The sequence below is a fragment of the Muscardinus avellanarius genome (assembly GCF_963383645.1).
Source record: "Muscardinus avellanarius genome assembly, chromosome: 1".
Taxonomy (NCBI): domain Eukaryota; kingdom Metazoa; phylum Chordata; class Mammalia; order Rodentia; family Gliridae; genus Muscardinus; species Muscardinus avellanarius.
Window position 1 is genome coordinate 110,537,301 of NC_137786.1, and position 20,785 is coordinate 110,558,085.

Genomic DNA, 20,785 nt, shown 5'->3' on the forward strand with positions numbered 1-20,785 from the left:
ACATCTCAGGCTCATTGCAGCCCGGCTCAGACAAAAGGAAGAAAAGCTCTTGCTCTTCTTGGGTTTGAGTTTTCTGGTTTGGTTTTGGTTTCCCAGTGCTAGGGATAGAACCCCAGACCTTGTACATGCCAGGCAAGTACTCTGCCACTGGGTTACACCCCCAGCCCTCTCCTAGGGCTCGGAATTCAGCTCTGCTTTCTCCCCCAGTAGCAAAGTGTCCCTGGACAGTGCTGAGTCGGCTGGGGCACCCCACCCCAATAGCCAGGATTCCTGGGGCAGTTCAGGGGATGTCTAAACAAGGCCAGTCCTGGCTGAGCCTCATTCGTGGAAAAGACTACCAGTGTTTGTTTGGTGCCCCTCAAAACGGGTGGATGGGGGAAGAGGAGCACTGTGGGGGGACACCCCCCTCAGGTGCGTGCTCAGCTGATTCCATGTCTCCAGCCTGCTTTAGGGATGGAGAGCGCTCCTGCGCAGCTCACAGCTGCAGCCTCTGCTCACAGCTCGGCCCCTGGCTCCCTCTAGCAGAGAGCATGGCCACTCTCAGTTCCGGGGTAGCCAGCCTCCTTCCCACTAGAGGGGAGCACCTGTGCCCTCCTCCCTCTCCACTGTTTCCTCCTCCTCACTGTTCATCTCAACTCCATTGTTTCTTCCTTCCCTAAGAGCCCACATCCTGCCCTGGGCACTTAGTGGTACCTGTAACTGTTATAAACTTGTTGCCATTTTCCATCCATTGAGAGATTGTTTCATTTATATGCGTCTCCCTACTAGACTCGGGTTTCTGAGGGCAGGGGCTGAGTCTGTCCTTAATTACCACTGTACCTCAGCATCTAGCTCAGAGCCTGGCTATATGTAGATGCTTCGGAAATACTTGCTGGGGCTGGAGTTGTAACTCACTCAATGGTAAGAGCCCTTGCCTAGCATGTGAGCAGCCCTGGATTCCATCTCCAGTATCACACACACAAAATAAAACTCGCTGAATGAATGAATGTTCAAATTGGTGCTGAGCCCCGGAGCATGCTGGGAAGGGGGTTGGATGGGATTATATACCACAGGTTTTGTGTGTGTGCACCCGCGTGTTTGTGGGAGTGAGTGTCCAAGACAGCAGTTGTCATTCAGCACTACCCAACGCCCTCCCCGCAGGAGTCCAGGATGATGTCCTATGGAGAGAGGCTGGGGGGCTCGGTCTCCCCGCTTCCTGTCCATAGGGGCCACACGGTGCACGGGGCAGCCTTTGCCTATGTGCCCAGCCCGCAGGGTGAGTACTGTGCCCACACCCTGGACCCCGCTTGCCCATGGTGCCCACATGCCGGGTGGGGCCCTTCTCCCTCTCCCACCCCCTCTATCTGCCCCAACCCCAGCTCTCTGGGGCTTCTGGGAATCCTGACCAGCCTCCCTCCCCAGTCTTGCACAGAATCCCAGGGACGTCCGCCTATGCCTTCCCCAGCTTGAGCCCAGTGGCCCTCACAGAGCACAGCTGTCCCTATGGAGAGGTCCTGGAGTGCCATGAGCCACTACCTGCCAAGCTGGCCCTGGACGAGGAGCAGAAGCCAGGTGGGCTGGGCTGGAGGGCAGGGGTATGGGCAGTGGCTGCCCCATCCCTGCCGTGTGCTCATGCCTACCCTGCCTTCAGAGCCCAGTCTGGCCCAGAAGCTGCACCGGGCTGGCACGACACTCCTCAAGATCCCGCTGATGCTGGCCTTCCTCTACCTCTTCGTCTGCTCCCTGGATGTGCTCAGCTCGGCCTTCCAGCTGGCCGGAGGTAGGCCCTGGCTGGGCAGGGCTGGGGAAGGGCTCTGGAAGGGCCTCGAGCAACACTGGCTTGTGCTTCCTAGGAAAAGTGGCTGGTGACATCTTCAAGGACAATGCCATCCTGTCCAACCCAGTGGCAGGACTGGTGGTGGGGATCCTGGTGACAGTGCTGGTGCAGAGCTCCAGCACCTCCACGTCCATCATCGTCAGCATGGTCTCCTCTGGCTGTGAGTTGGCCTGGCAGCATCAGGGAACGCGCGTCTGGGAGCTTGGTGGCCAGAGGGGGCAGGGAGGGATGGCAGACTGCGGGAGGGGCAGGAGTGAGGGCAGGGAGCTGAGCAGAAGAGGGCTCCAGAATCCCCACTCTGCTAGAGCAGAGCCAAGAGTCAGAAGGGGTGCCCAGGACCTGGGGAGGGTGGTGTGCAAGGGACACAGGCCTCCGGGAGGCTCCTCTCTACACAGCCACGTGACCCCTTACTGCGTTAGACCAAGAAACAAAATCTAGACGATAGAGATGATTTATTGCAAAGAATTGCTTACATGATCAAGGGGCTGGCTGGTCAAGTCTGAAATTCAGAGGGCAGGTCACCAGAAAGGGCAGGCTAGCCCACACTGTACACACCGTAGCTACAGGTTGGAGTTCCTCTCCAGGAGCTTCAGTTTTGCTTTTTTTTTTTTGAAATTGGGTCTTGCTAAGTAGCTAAGGCTGGCCTTGAACCTGCAATCCTCCTGTGTCAGCTTCCCAAGTATTGGGATTATAGATGTGTACCAGTGTGCCTGGCTCCATTTTGTTCTTAAAGCATTTCATTCTATTGGATGGGCCCACATAAATAAATGAGAAGGCTGGGCGTGGTGGTGTACGTTTGTAATCCCAGCATTCTGGAGGCTGAGACTAGAGGATCACGGTTCGCAGACAGCCTCACCTACTTAGTGAGGCCCTCTGCAACTCAGTGAGAACCTGTTTCAAAATAAAGAATAAAAAATAGGGCAGGGGGTGTAGCTTGGAGGTTGAATGTCCCTGGGTTCCACCTCCAGACCTGCAAAATAAATAAATAAATAAATAAATAAATATGAATAATTTCAGCTGGGCATGGGGGCACATGCTTATAAAACCAGTACTTGGGAGGTAAGACAGGAGGATTACATATTGGAGGCCAGCCTCAGCAACTTAGTGAAGTCCTGTGCAACTTAGCAAGCCCCTGTTTCAAAATATAAAGAATAAAATAGGGCTGGGGGTACAGCTCAGAGGTAGAATGCCCCTGGGTTCCATCCCCAGTGCCCCTTGACACACACAGAATAATCTTAGTAGGTGTGATGGCACACACCTGTAATCTCAGTACTCGGGAGGCTGAGACATCAGGATAATAGGTTCAAGGCCGGCTTCAGCAGTTTAGCAAGACCCTCAGCAGTTTAATGAGACCCTGTTTCAAATGAAAAAATAAAATGGTTGGGGTGTAGCTTGGTATAGATAGAATCCCCCTGGGTTCAATCTCCAGTACCAAAGGAAAAATAAAAAGAATGATCTTTTTTTTTTTTAATCAATTTCCCTGAAAATGACATGATTTTGTTCTGCTTTACGGCTGAGTACAATTCCACTGTGTGTATGTATCCCCTACTTTTGTAATCCATTCATCTGTTGATGAATGTCTCGGCTGACTCCACAGTTTGGCAATTATGAATTGTGCTGCTATAAATATAGATAAGGATGACCTCTTTTACTTAAAGTCAACTGATTTTAGAGTCGTACCTATGAATATCTTCACAGAAACACTTAGATGAGTGCCGGACTGAATAACTGGGGACTGTAAGCTAGCCAGGTTGACACATAACCAGCAGCATGCTCTTCTGCAGATGTGCGCACACACGAGCACGGATGTGTATTTGCAAATGGGATGTGAGCCTTCATAATGCACTCACGCGCGTGGAAAGAGCCACGCTGTGCAGTACACGCACACGGACGTGTAAACACACGGCCTGTGCCCGTGGGCCTGGCAGGAGCTGCCGCGGTGGGACCGGGTGGTCCCCTCCCACTCAGCTAAGAGCCCTTTCTTCCACCAGTGCTGGAGGTGAGCTCTGCCATCCCCATCATCATGGGCTCCAATATCGGCACCTCTGTCACCAACACCATCGTGGCCCTGATGCAGGCAGGGGACAGGACTGACTTCCGACGGTGAGGGGGAGAGGAGAGCGGGGTCTGTGCTTATCGGGGAGGGCAGCTCCGGATGCCAGGAGCCCCAAAGTGAGCGCACCTGGCTCCAGGCTGCCCTGCAATGTGGCCTCCTCGCCTAGGGCCTTCGCGGGGGCCACGGTGCATGACTGCTTTAACTGGCTGTCCGTGCTTGTCCTGCTGCCCCTGGAGGCTGCCACTGGCTACCTGCACCACGTCACTGCGCTCGTGGTTGCCTCCTTTAACATCCGTGGTGGCCGCGATGCCCCTGACCTTCTCAAGATCATAACAGAGCCCTTCACGAAGCTCATCATCCAGGTGGGGGCAGGGCCTGGCGTGGGTGGGAGCCGGGAAGGACCCTCAGCCTCACTCCCTCTGCCCTCATCTTGCCCACAGCTGGACAAATCTGTGATCACCAGCATTGCTATAGGGGATGAGTCCCTGAGGAACCACAGTCTCATCCGGATCTGGTGCCACTCAGACCCCGAAGAGGTGAGTCCCAGGCCTGGCCCATTGGAAAATGCTTCAAGGTCAGTGTGGTGGTGCACACTTGTAATTCCAGTACTGAGAGGCTGAGACAGGAGGATCGCAGGTTTGCAGCCAGCCTTGGCATGCTAGCGAGGCCCTCGCTATTCAGTGAGATCGTGTTCCAAAATAAAAAAAATAAAAGCTGGGCGTGGTGGCCCATGCTTGTAATCCCAGTATGTGGGAGGCTGAGACAAACGAGATCGGGTGCGTTCAGGGTGGTATGGCTTTAGGTGGGAGGCTGAGACAGGAGGATCGCTGGTTCACAACAGCCTCAGCTACTTAGTGACACCTTCTGAAATTTAGTGAGACCCTGTTTCAAAATAAGGAATAAAAAATAGGGCTGGAGGTGTAGCTTGGAGGTAGAATGCCCCTGAGTTCAATTCCCAGTATGGCAAAAAATAAAAATTAATTAATTAATTAATTAGTTCTGGGAATGTGGCTCAGGGGGAGACTGCCCCTGGGTTTAATCCTCAGTCACACACACACACACACACACACACACACACACACACACACTGCTTCAGATAGACCTTGGAGATCTTTTAGTCAGGAGAGAGTAAATATGTGGCACTTTTTTTTTTCCTTTGGTAAGATTGTGCCCATGGCAGACATTGCTAATCCCTCTCAGCTTCACACACTGCTTTAGCCAGACATCACCAATCAATTACAGTTGACATGTAATTGATCTAGCCTAGGAGTTCTCAAGGTATGGTCCCTGGACCAGCAGCATCAATGCCACTTGGGAACACATTTAATATGTAAATCAGATGTATATTAGATATAAACACTCCTCTAGACCTACCAAATCAGAAAACCTCTGGGGTGGGGTCCAGCAGCCTGTGCTTCAACCAGCCCTCTAGGTCTGCTACATGCCCAAGTTTGAGAACCACTAATCTAGTACAACTCTCTGATTTCACTGGTAAACACAGGCTGAGGGAGGCTAAGAAACTTTCCAGAGCTTATCCTACCACGTCAGGGCCCAGAGTGTACCAGTGGGGCCCAGGGAATGTGGGAAGAGACAGCCATAAGGATACTCTGAGAAGCAGGCTGATAAGAGTGCAGCTCAGGAGCGAGCCCCGCGGTTGCTGCACAGACACCTCCTTGGGGACATGGCAGACATTTCTGCTGGAATAGGGGCTCCTTCTCATGGAGAGTCACGGGCACAAGTTCCCTGTCCCTCTGCACTGTCTGCCTGAAATGAAGAACTGTCTAGGTTGGGTGGACACTCATGGACCGACGTTACACCAGGATCATGAGGAAGCAAGCAGTTAGCACACTTTACTACTGAGCCATAAAAAGGAAAATACTTTATCATCAGAGCCATAATCTGCCAAATTTGCTTCTGCTGGATTATTGCATATTAGAAGTAACTCCATTTATCACAAGTCGTGATGAAACCCAGAGCCCACAGCACAAGCCCGTGCCCTTCGCCCTCATTCTCTGCACCTGCTGTTTGATGATACTGAACCTTTATCCCAGCATGAGCAGAAAACAATCAACTGGCCCGACAGTGTGCCTCTGAAGCCAAAGTGGCACACAGCTCCAGCTCAGCCCTTCTGAGAGTTTAAGGCAGCCTGACATCAAAAAGCCCCTGCGGCAGCTCTGACGCTGCTTTGTGACCTCTAAAGTCAGCCATGAGCTCTCTGGGTACTCTACAAGCTTTCCGAATCACCACAGCCTCTCTACTTCAGAGCAACATCTGGAAGAAAGACAAATCACACACTTGGATCTTCACACAAAATTACCCAGGGCGGAGTGCGCTGGTGGTGGCCTCCGCTGCGGTGCCCGCGGCCACCTGGAGCAGTGCTGAGCAGGTCTGCACTGCAGCACGCAGCCCAGGCTAGGCCCCGTGCAGGGCTGGCAGGGCGACAGGAGACCCGTTTTACACCAGTTTTACACCTGCCCGAGTGCACCTGGACAGGCTGCCTCCAGGCCTTGCCTCACCGGCCCCGCCGTCACTTGCCAAAGCACTGGTCTCATGTCCCCACTCTACCAGGAAAACTTTTCCTTAATGGCAAGTTGGATTTTCTTGGCTTGGAAAGTAGCCAGGGATGGGTGTGTGACTCCTGCAGCATGTGCGCCCTCTTGCAGTGTGTGTCGGTGGCTTTTCCTGTACCAAAGATTGCACCCCAGTTTTTCCTTTGGCCGCAAAGGTCCCCTGTACTTCCTTCTCATGCCTCCAGTTTCCAGCACGTGTGACCTGACCTTGGCCAAATCGGTCTCCAGGGAGCTGTGTCTCCAAGGAAAGCATGAGAGTCCGAGGCTTTCCAGATGGGGAAAGAAAAAAACAAAAGCAAAAACAAAAACGGGACGTTCTGACATTTCAAACACTTCTGGATGTTCCAAGAGGCTGGCACTGTCCTAGGAACTACCTTCTTTGTAGTCACATGATGCGTTGTCAACCATACCTGCCTGGTGTAAGCAAGTATCTTCTGAGGACTTGTCACGTGGGATGCAGGGATTATCCAGTCCCCATTTTGCAGCCTGGTGAGGCCCAGTGATTGGCCTTAAATCATGCAAGTGAGGAAGACTGCCAATCCTGGTGGAGTTACCATTCATCTCGCTGCCTCTCCAGGATGCCAGCCGGGTTTCTCCCAGTCGGTGTCCGTTTCTGTTCTGCCCACCAGGCTTAATTGCCTCGGAGTGACTTGGCCATGATGAGACAGACAGCTCCAAGGATGGTGGGCGGGTATTGCTCTGAGTATTCTCTTTTTAGCCACCAGATGGCGCTGCTTGCACGTAGCTCTCCTGCTTCCAGCTGAACAAAGGCCCAGAGCTGGAGGCCTTTCTCCAGAGGGGAAAATATTACAGACACGCATGCTGCGTGTTTCTCCCCTGGGAAAGAATTCTTGGAACCCCATAGTCCTCTGTGAGCTTAATCACCTTCTTCCGTTCCCAGAAGTGTCTCCTTAATTTGGAGTGTCCCTGCAAGCACTTAAATCCCAACTCCCTCTTCCAAGATGCTTCTAACTAGCCCCTGGGGAAAGAAGGGCGCGCAGCCTAATAGACTTCGTGCAGTGGAGGGGGCACCCGAGGCCCAGAGAGGTTAAGTATGTGATTCAGTGACACACAACTAGGGATGGCTTAGCTGGGATGTGAGCCCAGGGCTATGGGGGCCCATTTATTCTGCCCCCCACTCCCTTCCTGCCCCTGTTCCTCCACGCCATGCCCAGGCAGGATCGATACATCTGGTGATCTTGAGACTCAGGCCTCGATTATATAGGCTGGATTTTCCACTTTATCCCCCTGCCCTGCAAGAAAGCCCCAGGGGATGTTCCCTCCCTTCACCCCTCTCTCCTGGCTCTGCAGCCTACCCACCAGCAGCCGTCCTGCCTCTACATTCCCCTCTTGCACTTGAGGGTCTCTGAGTCCCCCAGTGGATTCATCCAGGGCCACACAACTCCAGATAGGAAGGTCAAGATTCTAAAACTCCAGAGGTGGGGCTGGGGGTGTAGCTCAATGGTAGGGTGTGTCCGTGGCATGCATGAGGACCTGGGCTCAGTCCTAACACCAAATCATGACAAAACAAACATTAGAGGACTTAGCCCTTGGCCTCGCCCTGCCCTTGACTCTGCCAGCCCCAGCTTCTCTAGGACCCCAGCAAAGCTCCTTATTCCCCGCAGGCCTCTTCAGGGCCCCACAAGTCCCTCCCCAGACGACCCCTGGGCCCAATCCAGGGAAGGTCTATGGAGGCAGGTTAGTCAGGCACCCACTCATCTCAGGGTGTCGTTTGCTCCCTAGGGCTGCAGCCTGGGGACCCTCAGGAAGGCCCACTAAACCCAGCCCCACAGACACGTCTGCAAACTCACTGGTCCTGACGGGGCACTTAACACACCACATACTCTTGGGGGGCCCATTGCTCATTCTGAGACACTAAAGGTTTGTCATGAGCCAAGCCCTGGAGTGAGGGCTTCACGTACATTTTCTCCCAAAACCTTTATAACAGCTCTTGTATTATCCCGCTTTAGAGAAAACAGGCTGGGCCAGGCACAGTGGCGCATCCCTGTATTTCCAATGCTTGGGAAGCTGAGATAGGAGGATCACAGATTCGTGGCCAGAGTGCAGAAACTTAGTGAAATCCTTTTTTTTTTTTTTTTTTCTGTGTTGGGGATGGAACCCAAGAGCATTCTACCGCCAAGCTACACCTCCAGCTCTATTTGTTTATTCTTTATTTTGAAACAGGGTCTCACTGAGTTGCAAAGAGTCTCACTAAGTAGCTGAGGCTGTCAGCAAACCACGATCCTCCTGTCTCAGCCTCCCGAATGCTGGGATTTAGCGAGATCTCCAGCAACTTAGCAAGACCCTGTTTCAAAATTAAAAAATAAAAAAGGGCCAGTGAGTATAACTCAGAGATAGAACCCCTAGGTTCAATCTCCAGTATAAATAAATAAATAAATAAATACACAAGGCTGGGGGTATAGCTCAGAAGTAGAAAGCCCCTGGGCTCAATTCCCAGAACCAAATAATAATAAAATAGAAGTGAATAAAAAGGGTTGGGGGTGTGGCTCAGGTGTAAAATGCTCTGGTTCAATCCTCAGCATCACAAAAAGAGAAAGAAGGAAAAAACAGAGAAAGAAGGGAAAAAGAAAGCAGGCTCAGAGAGGTGCACGCCTGGCCGAGTAGCTGGAAGCAGCACAGGCTCTGAACCCAGATCTGCCTGAGAACAAGCACCTGGCCCTCCTGACGCCCGCACAGTAGTTGCCTTTATTTCCCCAGCCTGGTTCTCTATGCTAGCCCATCAGAGATGAGCTTCACTTGATTTCTTGGCCTGGAATTCAGGCCTGAAGGCCTGGCAGTGCCCCCAAGGCCCAGACACGGGACACCAGACAAGGAGCACAGATGAGCACATTTTCCCAAAGGATCCATCGCACTAAAATAGACCTCGATGTTGGAATCAAATGGCAAGCCAGGTGTGGCGGCCCTCGCTTGTAATCCCAGCACTTGGGAGGCTGAGACAGGAGGATGGAGGGTTCATGCGCAGCCTCAGCTACTTAACAAGGTCCTTGGCAACTTAGTGAAACCTGGGTTCAAAATAAAAAAATAAAATAGGAATGGGGGTACTGCTCAGAGGTAGACTGCCTCTGTGTTCCATCCTTAATACCACAACAAAACAAAACAAAAACAATGATATAAACAGTTCTTATCTTATTTTTTAATTTATTTTTATTGTTCTGGGATTGAAACCCAGGGCCTTTTGCATATTACATAAACACTCTACTACTGAGCAACACCCCCAGTCCAGCGTACTTTTTTTTTTTTTTTTTTTTTTGCGGGTCTGGGGATGGAACCCAGAGGCATTTGACCTCTGAGCTACATCCCCTGCCCAATTTTTTATTCTTTATTTTAAAACAGGATCTCACTGAGTCGCAGAGGGCCTCACTTAGTAGCTGAGGCTGGCCACAAACCACGATCCTCCAGTCTCAGCCTCCCAAATGCTGGGATTACAAGTGTGCACCACCACGCTCGGCTAGCAATCATTTTTTTTAAATTTGCAGTATGGGGGATGGAACCCAGAGACATTCTATGTCTGAGCTACATCCCCAGTCCTATTTTTTATTCTTTATTTTGAAACAGGGTCTCACTGAGTTGTGAAAGGCCTAAGTAGCTGAGGCTGTCAGCAAACCTGGATCCCCCTGTCTCAGCCTCCCGAATGCAGGGATTACAAGCGTGCGCCACCACGCCTGGCTCCAGCATACATTTTTGAAATGGCACACAGTTTGGAAGAGACCCTAAAGAAGCTGTAGACACCAAAGTACCAATAACCCACCCTCATCACCCAGATGTGTCCCAGATGCAGAGTCCCTGGGGGAAGGGCCCAGGTCAGCCCTCAGGAGAGGCAGGATGTGGCCACAGGGAGAATTGTAGCTCATGTACTTCCCTTGGGGTCCTGGTGGTCCTTGCTGATGTATGGATCTGGGATTTACTGCTCCTTTTTTCTTTTCTTTTTTTTTTTTTGCAGTACTGGGGATGGAACCCAGGGGTATTCTACTCCAAGCCACACACCCCCAGCCCTATTTTTTATTCTTTATTTTAAAACAGGGTCTCACTAAGTTGCAAAGGAGCTCACTAAGTAGCTGAGACTCTTCATGAACCAGGATCCTCCTGTCTCAGCCTCTCAAATCCTGGGATTATAAGCATGTGCCACTACGTCCGGCATTTTTCTTTTGTTTGTTTGTTTTACAAAATAGGAAAGTATACTAGTATTTCCATATGTATTTTTCTGATGTTGGAATGAAAGAATTAGAACAATGATGAACAACTTTTACATAGAAGTCAGTGAATGTATTTATATGTGTGATATACGGTAGTTAGACCCGTCTTACTGCTACTCTCCAGGGGCCTTCTACCTCCGGGCTATGCTCCCAGACCTATTTTATATTTTATTTGGAAACAGGGTCTCTGGATGGTGACACTGGCCCTGACCTAAGTAGCCACCACCTTTACAGGCCCAGCAACACCCTCCTCACTACCTCCAGACAGCCTAGCCCTGTGGGCCTCTGAATCTGGAGATCGCCCTGGGGAGCAGCTCACCTCTCTGACAGTAGCAGGGAGGGAAGAGATGTGGGGCTGGCACCCTCCCCCACCTGGTCCCCTCGCAGGGTAAGGAATTGCGCACCGAGAGAACAACGGAGCTTGGGATGACCTGTGCCTTAGGGGGAAGGACGGTGCCAGGACCCTGAGGAAGGGACTAGCAATAAAAGATGGAGAAAGGGGAGTTTTCAGAAAGAGAGGATCATGGTCAGTGGCATCCAGAGCCACTGAGAGGTGAAGAAAAACAAAGACAAGAAGCCACTGGAAATTGGGAGGCCCTCCTGGTCCTAGTGACGGCTAGGTCAGTGGGGTGGCGGGGCAGAGTATGAACCTACCATGCCAGATTCTCATGTAGAAGTATTGCAGAGAATATGGGTTCAGAGAGGGCAGGAGGCCTGGCCATGGCCACAGAGCCAGAACACCTACCTCCAACTCTCCCATCTCTCCTTTTCCCCCATCTTCACCCCAAACCCAGGCCGTTTTCCTAGACTCTCTATCACTTTCCTCTTGATCTAGGCTCCCACCTCCATGTCCAGGGTAGAGGCCAATGCTAGCAGAACCCTTGGGAATGCCACCATGGAGAAATGTAAGTATCTGCAAGGTGGGGGTGTCCCACATGGCCGGGACAGCAGTAGGGCCATCGTCTGCCCAGCCATAGCTATGCCCCACCCCGGAAGGGCAGCTGCAGTCAGCCCAGCTCTCGGGCTTGGATCAGGCCTGGTGCGGGAGCTGAAGGAGCCTTTGTGAGGGGGACCTTGGGCTCACCGCTGCGACAGGTGTCAAAGGTGGTTGCAGGTGTGGGGTTGGCTCTCAGCTGCTGGATACCACCCCTGCAGGCAACCACATCTTCGTGGACACGGGGTTGCCTGACCTGGCTGTGGGGCTCATCTTGCTGGCTGGGTCCCTGGTGCTCCTGTGCACCTGCCTCATCCTCCTCGTCAAGATGCTTAACTCCCTGCTCAAGGGCCAGGTGGCCAAAGTCATCCAGAAGGTCATCAACACTGGTGAGGCATGAGGAGTGGGCAGGGCCAGGCAGGGCCCCAGGGTGGACCCTTTCAGATCCTGCTAAGCCCTGCTACTGCCTAGATCTGGGAGGTTGTGTATGGGTTATATACACTTTACAGAAGGAACTTGAGCATCCATGGACTTTGGTATCCACAGGCATCCTTGAGCCAGTCCCCATGGTTTTGAGGGACAATTGTCCTTAGATGATTCTGTGTTGAGGGAGTGGCCACAGCCAGGGCATGGTAGCATGATGGCCCTAAGCAAGATGGCTTAGGAAGAAAGATCAATGAATGGGGAGTGGAAGTCACTGCAGTTGAGCAGGGGACTGCTGGGCATTAGCAGGGAACCCATGTCTAGTACCTTCCCCAATGAAGGTGCCAGCTCTCCCGTGCCCCACTGACGCTGGCACCATGGGGACGTGGTTTCCTTGCAGACTTCCCCGCCCCCTTCACCTGGGTCACAGGCTACTTTGCCATGGTGGTGGGTGCCGGCATGACTTTTGTTGTTCAGAGCAGCTCTGTGTTCACATCGGCCATCACCCCACTCATTGGTGAGTACCTGTGCTGAGCAGACGAGCAGGGAGGAGGAGAGGAAGGGCTGAAGGAGGTCGACAGAGGTGGGGAGGACCTCACCCTCTTCCCCCCCTCCAGGCCTGGGTGTGATCAGCATCGAGCGGGCCTACCCCCTCACGCTGGGCTCCAACATTGGCACCACCACCACAGCCATCCTGGCTGCACTGGCCAGTCCAAGGGAGAAGCTGTCCAGCTCCTTCCAGGTGCGTCAGGAGATGAGCCCTGCCCAGGACGGGACAGCTCTGGGGCTGGGGTGTGGGGCCTAACCCAGGGTGTGACGATACAAAACGGTAAGTATTTCTGAGTGGGGCACAGTGGTGCACACCTGCAATCCCAGTGCTTGGGAAGCTGAGAGGATTTCAGGTTCGAGGGCAGCCTCAGCAACTTAGCAAAACCAGATTCAAGGTTAAAAAGTAAAAAGGAGCCGGGCGTGGTGGCGCACGCTTGTAATCTCCGCGCTTGGGAGGTGGAGACAGGAGGATCGTGCAGGTTCGAAGCCAGTCTTGCTGGCTTAAGAGACCCTGTTTCCAAATAAAAATATAAAATAGGTCTGGGAGTGTAGCCCGAAGGTAGAAGGGTTTCCAGGAACCCCAGTACCACCAAAAAAAAAAAAAAGTAAAAAGGACTGGAGGTATAGCTTAGAGGTAGAATGCCCCTGGGTTCAATCCCAAATACTGTTACACACTCACATACACATATATATCATATACATGTAATATATATATTTCTAACTGCCTACTATGGCCACCCACTATGCTCCGTGGAAAACACTATGGGCAAAGTATGCTTGATTCTAACCTTAAGACTTTGACATCTAATATACTGATGTTGCTCTATAATAACACTAATAAGTGTAACAAGTCAAATCTGTCCTATGAGAAAGAGCTATTAAAGAGGCCTAAAGAGCCAAACGTGGTGGCGCACGCTTGCAATCCTAGTACTTGGGAGGCTGAGACAGAAGGATCTCAGTTCCTGGCCAGCTTCAGTTACTTAATGAGGCCTTCCTCATCTTAGTGAGACCCTGTTTCAAAAATAAAGAAAAAAAAATAGGGCCTGGGGTGTAGCTCAGAGGTAGAATGCCCCTGGGTTCATGCCTGCAAAAATAAATGAATGAAATACAAAGAACTCGGTGCACTGACATATGCCTGTAACCCAGTTCTTGGGAGGCTGAGACAGGAGGTTGCAGGTTCAAGGCCAGCCTCGGCAACTTAGTGATATTCTCCCTCAAAATTAAATAATCAGCGCAGCTGTACTGGGGTGATATGCAAGCATGTCAGCCCTAATTGGTGACTTTCCTGCTGCCCAGATGAGATCAGGCCCCTGAGTAATCTATCCCCACTGACCTGACATAAGAGCCCCTGCCCATCTCCACCCCTCTATCCCTCCCCTGCAGATCGCTCTCTGCCATTTCTTCTTCAACATCTCGGGCATCCTGCTGTGGTACCCACTGCCCTGCACGCGCCTGCCCATCCGCATGGCCAAGGCACTGGGCAGACGCACCGCTAAGTACCGCTGGTTTGCCGTCCTCTACCTCCTGGTGTGCTTCCTGCTGCTGCCGTCGCTGGTGTTTGGCATCTCCATGGCAGGCTGGCAGGCCATGGTAGGTGTGGGCGCACCCTTCGGGGCCCTGCTGGCCTTCGTGGTGCTTGTCAATGTCCTGCAGAGTCGAAGCCCTGGGCGTTTGCCCAAGTGGCTGCAGACGTGGGACTTTCTGCCCCGCTGGCTGCACTCCCTGCAGCCCCTGGACCGCCTCATCGCCCGAGCCACCTTGTGCTATGCGAGGCCTGAGCCCCGCTCACCCCAGCTGCCAGCGAGGGTCTTCCTGGAGGAGCTGCCCCCTGCCACGCCCTCCCCACGCCTCGCTCTGCCTGCTCACCGCAACGCCACCCACCTCTAGGCTGGTGGGCCCAGGCTACACCGGAGCAGGGAGGTGGTCAGGGTGAAAGAACAAAGGAGTGTGTGTGTGTGTGTGTGTGTGTGTGTGTGTGTGTGTGTGGTACCTGCCACCCTGGGTGTGTTTTTCTGGGCTACCCTTGGGTGCTTGTCCTTACGCTGGTCCATAGAGGTCTGGGCTTCTGTGCCTGAGAGGCAGTGTGCTTGCATGCATACACTTGGCGGTGTCTGGTGCCCACGAGTACAGGTGTAGTAGCCTGTTTTGGGGTGTGCATGCAGCAGTCCATGCGTGTGTACAGACACACCAGTGTGAGGCTGCCTGCAGGTTGCAAAGCCTCTGGGCACGATCTCCAGTTCTCTGTGCATGTGTGTGGAGGACAGTGCTTATGTCCTTGTGCACATGAGATGGGAGTAAGGGTGGCCCCGAACGGGTGACTGTGTAGCTGCTGCCTGTGCCTGATGCGGTGCTTGATCCACTGACCGAGCGTCACCCCCTCCCTGCCACTTTCTTTCCTCCATAATGCCACTCCTCACCCTCACCCAGAGCTTCAACACCACCACGACATCTCCTTCCCAGTCCTGCCTGATGGGAAAAACAAAAAGGAATTAAACTCTCAGTATGCACTTGGAAGGCTTCTTTGCTCTGTATTTATGAGGGGAACGCAAGATCAAGCCATGGGATTCAGTAGCACCATCTCCCAAAGTACCTGTTGCAAGAGCAGCCCACAGCCCTGCAAGTTCACACCAACAACCTGCCAGCTCTGCCTTCCCAGCCCAACCCACAAGTCAGACTCATCGGCAGCGCCTCCCAGGGCCTGGGAGGGGCAGATGTAGGAGGACTCTGCACCTCCCTGCCCTGACCCCACCAGGCCGAGTGAGCTTCCCCTCCCTACCCTTGGAAACCACCTGCCTGGGGGGGAGGGGGTGTCACACACTCCCCACCTGGCTGGGATAAGACCAGTGTTCCAGAATGAATGACAAGTTGGGCCACTGGAGGAGGGGAGAGGAAGGGTGGAGGTGGAAGACAGGCCGTGCCTTGGGCCCAGGCACAGAGACAAGGACCAGACAGCTTCCCTGCCACCTTTGTCTTCTACCACTGGGTGGTAAACCAGGCCTTACCTAAATCACCTGTTTTTCAATGCCTCCTCTTCCATAAGGCACCTTGGAGCTGAGGTCTGCAGAGTGATAGTCAGGGTGTGTAGGATGCCAAAGTTCTCTCTAGTCTAGGGACGCTTCTGGGGCCTTTGGATCACAAATGGGGAGGAAAACTGTAGAGTCCCCAGACCTAATTGTGAAGGTCTCAAGCATGTTCCTTCAGTGGACTCCCCTTTGAGGCAAATGAGGGGAGATGCAGGTACTTGGGAGCCCCAGAACTGCTCTCCAAGCAACCACCCCCATGCTGTTGCCCACTCACAACCTTGCTAGTGTCCCACCAAGAGGATGGGGAAGAAGTATAACTACACCTCTATATCTGCGGGTTCTGCATTTGCTGATTCAGCCAACTGTGAAGAGGAAAAAGAAATTTTTTGGTACTGTGAATTGAATCCAGAGGCATTTTACCTCTGAGCTATGCCCCCAGATCTTTTTATTTGGTAATAGGGTCTCACTAAGTAGCTGAGGCTAGCTGCAAACCTGTAACCCTCCTATCTCAGCATCCCAAACACTGGGGTAACAAGCCTGCGCCCGTTGGGTCGTATAATTTTTGCCGTACTGAGGATGGAACCCAGGGGCATTCTACCTCTGAGTTACATACCCAGCCCGATTTTTTATTCTTTATTTTGAAACAGGGTCTCACTAAATTGCAGAGGACCTTCCTAAGTAGCTAATGCTATCTGTGAATCACAATCCTCCCACCTCAGACTCCTGAATGCTGGGATTACAAGCTTGTCCCACCATGCCCAGCTTGGGTCATTATTTTTAAATAATACAGTATGCAACTATTCACCTATATTGAATTATGCATTTATATTGAATTATGCATTCGAGATGACTTAAAGTACATGCAAAAAAACCTCCTTTTTAATTAATTAATTAATTAATTAATTTTGGTGGTACTGGGGTTCCTGGAAGCCCTTCTACCTCCGGCTACACTCCCAGACCTATTTTATATTTTTGAAACAGGGTCTCTTACGCCAGCGCGGCTGGCTTCGAACCTGTGCTATCCTCCTGTCTCTGCCTCCCAAGCATGGGGATTACAAGCGTGCGCCACCACGCCCGGCAAAAAACCTCCTTTTTATACAAGGGACTTGATCACGTGAGGATTTTGGCATACATGCAGGTCCCGGAACCTGTACCCACAGATGCTGAAGGCCCATTTGATAGGAACTAGCCTGCAACCCCGACCCCATACGCCCTGTGTGTGCCTGGGAAGAGGTGCTAGTGGGATGAGAAGGGGTCTCCTTTTACTGTTGGTCCTGCCTAGATGTGTAGAAATTTCTGTAAGAAACAATGCTAAGGTCTGAGGACTCTACCCTTGGACTCCGCGGCTCCTTAGGACCCAGGGAAGCCGCCAAAAATGCAGGTGAGGCCAGAGGCCTCTGTGAGGAAGGCCTGGGAGAAAAGGGGCTGCCTGGGGAGCCTCTAGTTTTAGAATCCCAGCCCCACCAGGTAGTCTTCTGCAAGGATCCTCCCCTAAACCGGTTTCTGTATCTGCAACTCCCTACAGCAACCAGAGGATGAGCCCGCGGGACCCAGTTCACAGTTTATTCTCGTCTCGCCCCGCCGTGGGCGGGCGGGCTGCAGCTAGGCGCCGTGCGAGCGCAGCCCGCGGATCAGCTCGTGCACGGTCTTGTTGAGGATGCCCCCGTGCACTCCGCGTTTGCCCATGAGCACCAGGAGCGCGCGCGGCGTGTGGCCCACGCAGACGGCGCGCCCGTCCAGCCCCTTGGTGCGCGCGTCCAGCACGCCGTCGCCCTCGGCCAGCAGGTAGTCGCGGAGGACACAGCAGCGGCGTCCGGCCACGCTCAGGCCGGCCAGCAGGAACGACTGGCGGTCGGGCCCGGTGAGCACGCCCACCTCCTGCGGGGAGATGGCCGCCAGCAGGCCCCCGGGCCGCGAAGCCCACACGCAGCGATTGTCCGAGTGGCCCACGATGGCCACGTCGTCGATGCGCTGGTCCCGCAGCACCGCGCTGATGTAGCCCTTCCAGTCGCCCATCCTGCTCAGAGCCCCGGGCTGCCGCGCTGAGGCCCGCGGGGCGCCTGCGCGTCACAGAGGCTGCTGGGCTGCGGAACCCGGGGCTCCACTTGGGGGAGTTCTGAAGTTAGCGCCTGCTGTGGGGAGGGGGGGGCACGCGTGTAATCCCCGCGCTTGGGAGGCCGAGACCGGAGGATCGCGCAGGTTCCAAGCCAGCCTCAGCTACTGAGTGAGGCTCGCAGCAACTTAGTGAGACCCTGCTTCAAAATAAAGAATAAAAAAATATATAGGGCTGGGGCGGGGGAGGGGGGTGCGTAGCTTGGAGGTAGAATGCCCTTGGGTTCCATTCCCAGTATCGAAAATAAAATTGGGCTGGGAGTGTGCTCAGAGGTAGAAAGAAACCCTCACGCCCGGCAAAATAAGGCTGGGCGAGCTGGGCGTGGTGTCGCACGCTTGTAATACCCGCGCTTGGGAGGCTGAGACAGGAGGATCGCGCAGGTTCCAAGCCTATTACCAAATAAAAAGATCTGGGGGCATAGCTCAGAGGTAAAATGCCTCTGGATTCAATTCACAGTACCAAAAAATTTCTTTTTCCTCTTCACAGTTGGCTGAATCAGCAAATGCAGAACCCGCAGATATAGAGGTGTAGTTATACTTCTTTCCCATCCTCTTGGTGGGACACTAGCAAAGGTTGTGAGTGGGCAACAGGATGGGGGTGGTTGCTTGGAGAGCAGTTTTGTTACAAAATAAATAATAAATAAAATAATAAAAACAATAAATAAAATAATAAAATAATAATAAAAATAATAAAAAATAAATAGGGATAGGGGTATAGCGTGGAGATAGAATGCCCTTGGGTTCCATTCCCAGTATCGAAAAAATAAAAATAAAAAATTGGGCTGGGGGTGTGCTCAGAGGTAGAAAGCCCCACGCCCGGCAAAACAAACAAACAAACAAACAAACAAACAATAGGGCTGGAGATTAAGCTCAGAAGTAGAAAGCCCCTGGGTTCCATCCCCAATTCCACACACACACACACACAAAAAGTTAAAAATAAGGCTGGGGGAGCTGGGCGTGGTGGTGCACCCTTGTAATTCCTGTGCTTGAGAGACTGAGACAGGAGGATCGGGCAGGTTTGAAGCCAGCCTCAGCTACTTAGTGAGGCTCTCAGCAACTTAGTGAGACCCTGTTTCCAAATAAAATATGATAGGTCTGGGAGTATAGCCCCGAAGTAGAAAGCGCCTGGGTTCCACCCCCAGTACCACACACACACACACACACACACACACACACACACACACATAGGGCTAGGCGTATGCTCATAGGTAGAATGCCCCTGGATTCAATCCCCCATACCACAAAAATAAATGAATGAATAAAGTGACCCTGTTTCAAAATAAGGCATAAAAAAATAGGGTTGGGGGTGTAGCTCGGAGACAGAATGTCCCTGGGTTCCATCCCAAGTACTGCAAAAAAAAAGTAAATGAAATGAAAGGTGGACTTACACACAGAAAGAAAGGAAGGAAAAAAAAGAGAAGAGAAACAAGTCAAATCAGGGAAGCAGACCCAGCCTGCTCTCATTCAACCCCCACACTTGCTCTCAGCCGGTGACTCCAGGCTGAGGGCACAGGGGCCCTGAAAGGTTGCTGGGCTGCTGGGTCCTATTCTGGAATTTCTGCTTCAGTCATATATAAAGTAGCCTAAGAATTTATGTGTCCAACCAATTGCTCCACTGCTGGTGGTCGAGGAACTTTGAGATCTGATAGCCTAGTGCCCATTTGGATGGGACTGGGGTTGTTTTTCTTCTTCTTTTGTGGCTCGTGTGTGTGTGTGTGTGTGTGTGTGTGTGTGTGTGTGTGTGTGTGTGTGTTGGGGAGGGTGATGGGGTTTGAACCCAGGGGAATTCTACCGCAGGGCTATATTGGGGCTGGGATATTTCAAGTCGCCAGCGCTCAGGATCCACACCACCATGTTAAATGTGAACCATTTCTAATCATAGTTCTTAACTTCAACTGCATGTGGGATCAGAGTTTTGTTTGTTTGTTTGTTTGTTTTGTTTGGGGCAGTCCTGGGGTTGGAACCCAGGGGCATTCTACCTCCAAGCTATGCCTCAGCCCTATTTTTTATTATTTATTTTGAAACATGGTCTCACTGAGTTGCAAAGGGCCTCACTAAGTAGCTGAGGCTGTCCTCAAACCATGATCCTCCTGTCACAGCCTCCCAAGTACTGGGATTACAAGTCTATACCACCTTTATTTATTTATTTTTATTTTTTATTTTTAGTGGTACTGGGGGTGGAACCCAGGGGCTTTCTACCTCCAGGCTATACTCCCAGACCTATTTTATATTTTATTTGGAAACAAGATCTCACTAAGTTGCTGAGAGCCTCACTTAGTAGCTAAGCCTGGCTTCGAACCTGCGTGATCCTCCTGTCTCAGCCTCCCAAGCGCGGGGATTACAAGCATGCGCCACCACGTCCGGTGTGGGATCAGAGTTTTAAAAACATACCACTTGGCTGGGAGTAGTGGCGCACACTTGTAATCCCTGCGCTCGGGAGGCAGAGACAGGAGGATTGTGCTGGTTCAAAGCCTGCCTCTCTGGCTTAAGAGACCCTGTTTCCAAATAAAAATATAAAATAGGTCTGGTAGTGTCGCCTGGAGGTAGAAGGGTTTCCAGGAACCCCAGTACCACCACAATAAATAAATAAATAAATAAATAAATAAATAAATAACATACCACTATTCATGCTCCACCCCTAGAGATTTAAAATATATCTACTACTACTCTCCTCCCATTACTAGAAATGCTACTTTAAGTGGTCTTAAGTGGGCCTTGAGCAGAGATAGGCTTTGCAGGTGAGCTCTATGGCAAGGCCAAGAAACCTTACTCAATAAACTTAAAAGGTTGAAATTCTGTGTGTGTGTGTGTGTGTGTGTGTGTGTGTGTGTGTGTGTTACTGCGGATGGAACCCAAGGGTATTTTACCTGTGAGCTACAACCCTAGCCCTATTTTTAATTTTTTTTTTGAAACAGGGTCTCACTGAGTTGCAAAGGGCTTCCCTAAGTAGCTGAGGCTAGCCTCGAACCTTGATCCTCCTGTCTCAGCCTCCCAAATGCTGGGATTACAAGCATGTGCCACCACGCCCGGCAAGGTTGAGGTTATTATGTTGAATAATTTTCAGTCACCTTGTGCAGGGCATGGAACC

At 52.1% G+C, this 20,785-nt stretch overlaps 2 protein-coding genes across 2 annotated transcripts; one reads left to right on the forward strand and one right to left on the reverse strand.

Annotated features, from left to right (window-relative positions):
• Window positions 1-1,149: 1,149 nt before the first annotated feature.
• Window positions 1,150-14,449, forward strand: SLC34A1 (solute carrier family 34 member 1; the record flags this gene model as incomplete). Its single annotated transcript, XM_080690519.1, has 12 exons — window positions 1,150-1,255; window positions 1,402-1,551; window positions 1,631-1,759; window positions 1,833-1,976; window positions 3,808-3,919; window positions 4,039-4,234; window positions 4,313-4,408; window positions 11,492-11,561; window positions 11,812-11,979; window positions 12,414-12,530; window positions 12,631-12,755; window positions 13,946-14,449. 12 exons carry the CDS (start codon window positions 1,150-1,152, stop codon window positions 14,447-14,449), a joined length of 1,917 nt encoding a protein of 638 aa, XP_080546645.1.
• Window positions 14,450-17,187: 2,738 nt separating this feature from the next.
• Window positions 17,188-17,601, reverse strand: PFN3 (profilin 3; the record flags this gene model as incomplete). The annotated part of the gene is made up of 1 exon (XM_080693427.1): window positions 17,188-17,601. The coding sequence occupies one exon, from the start codon at window positions 17,599-17,601 to the stop codon at window positions 17,188-17,190; it is 414 nt and encodes a 137-aa protein (XP_080549553.1).
• Between the last annotated feature and the right edge of the window lie 3,184 nt (window positions 17,602-20,785).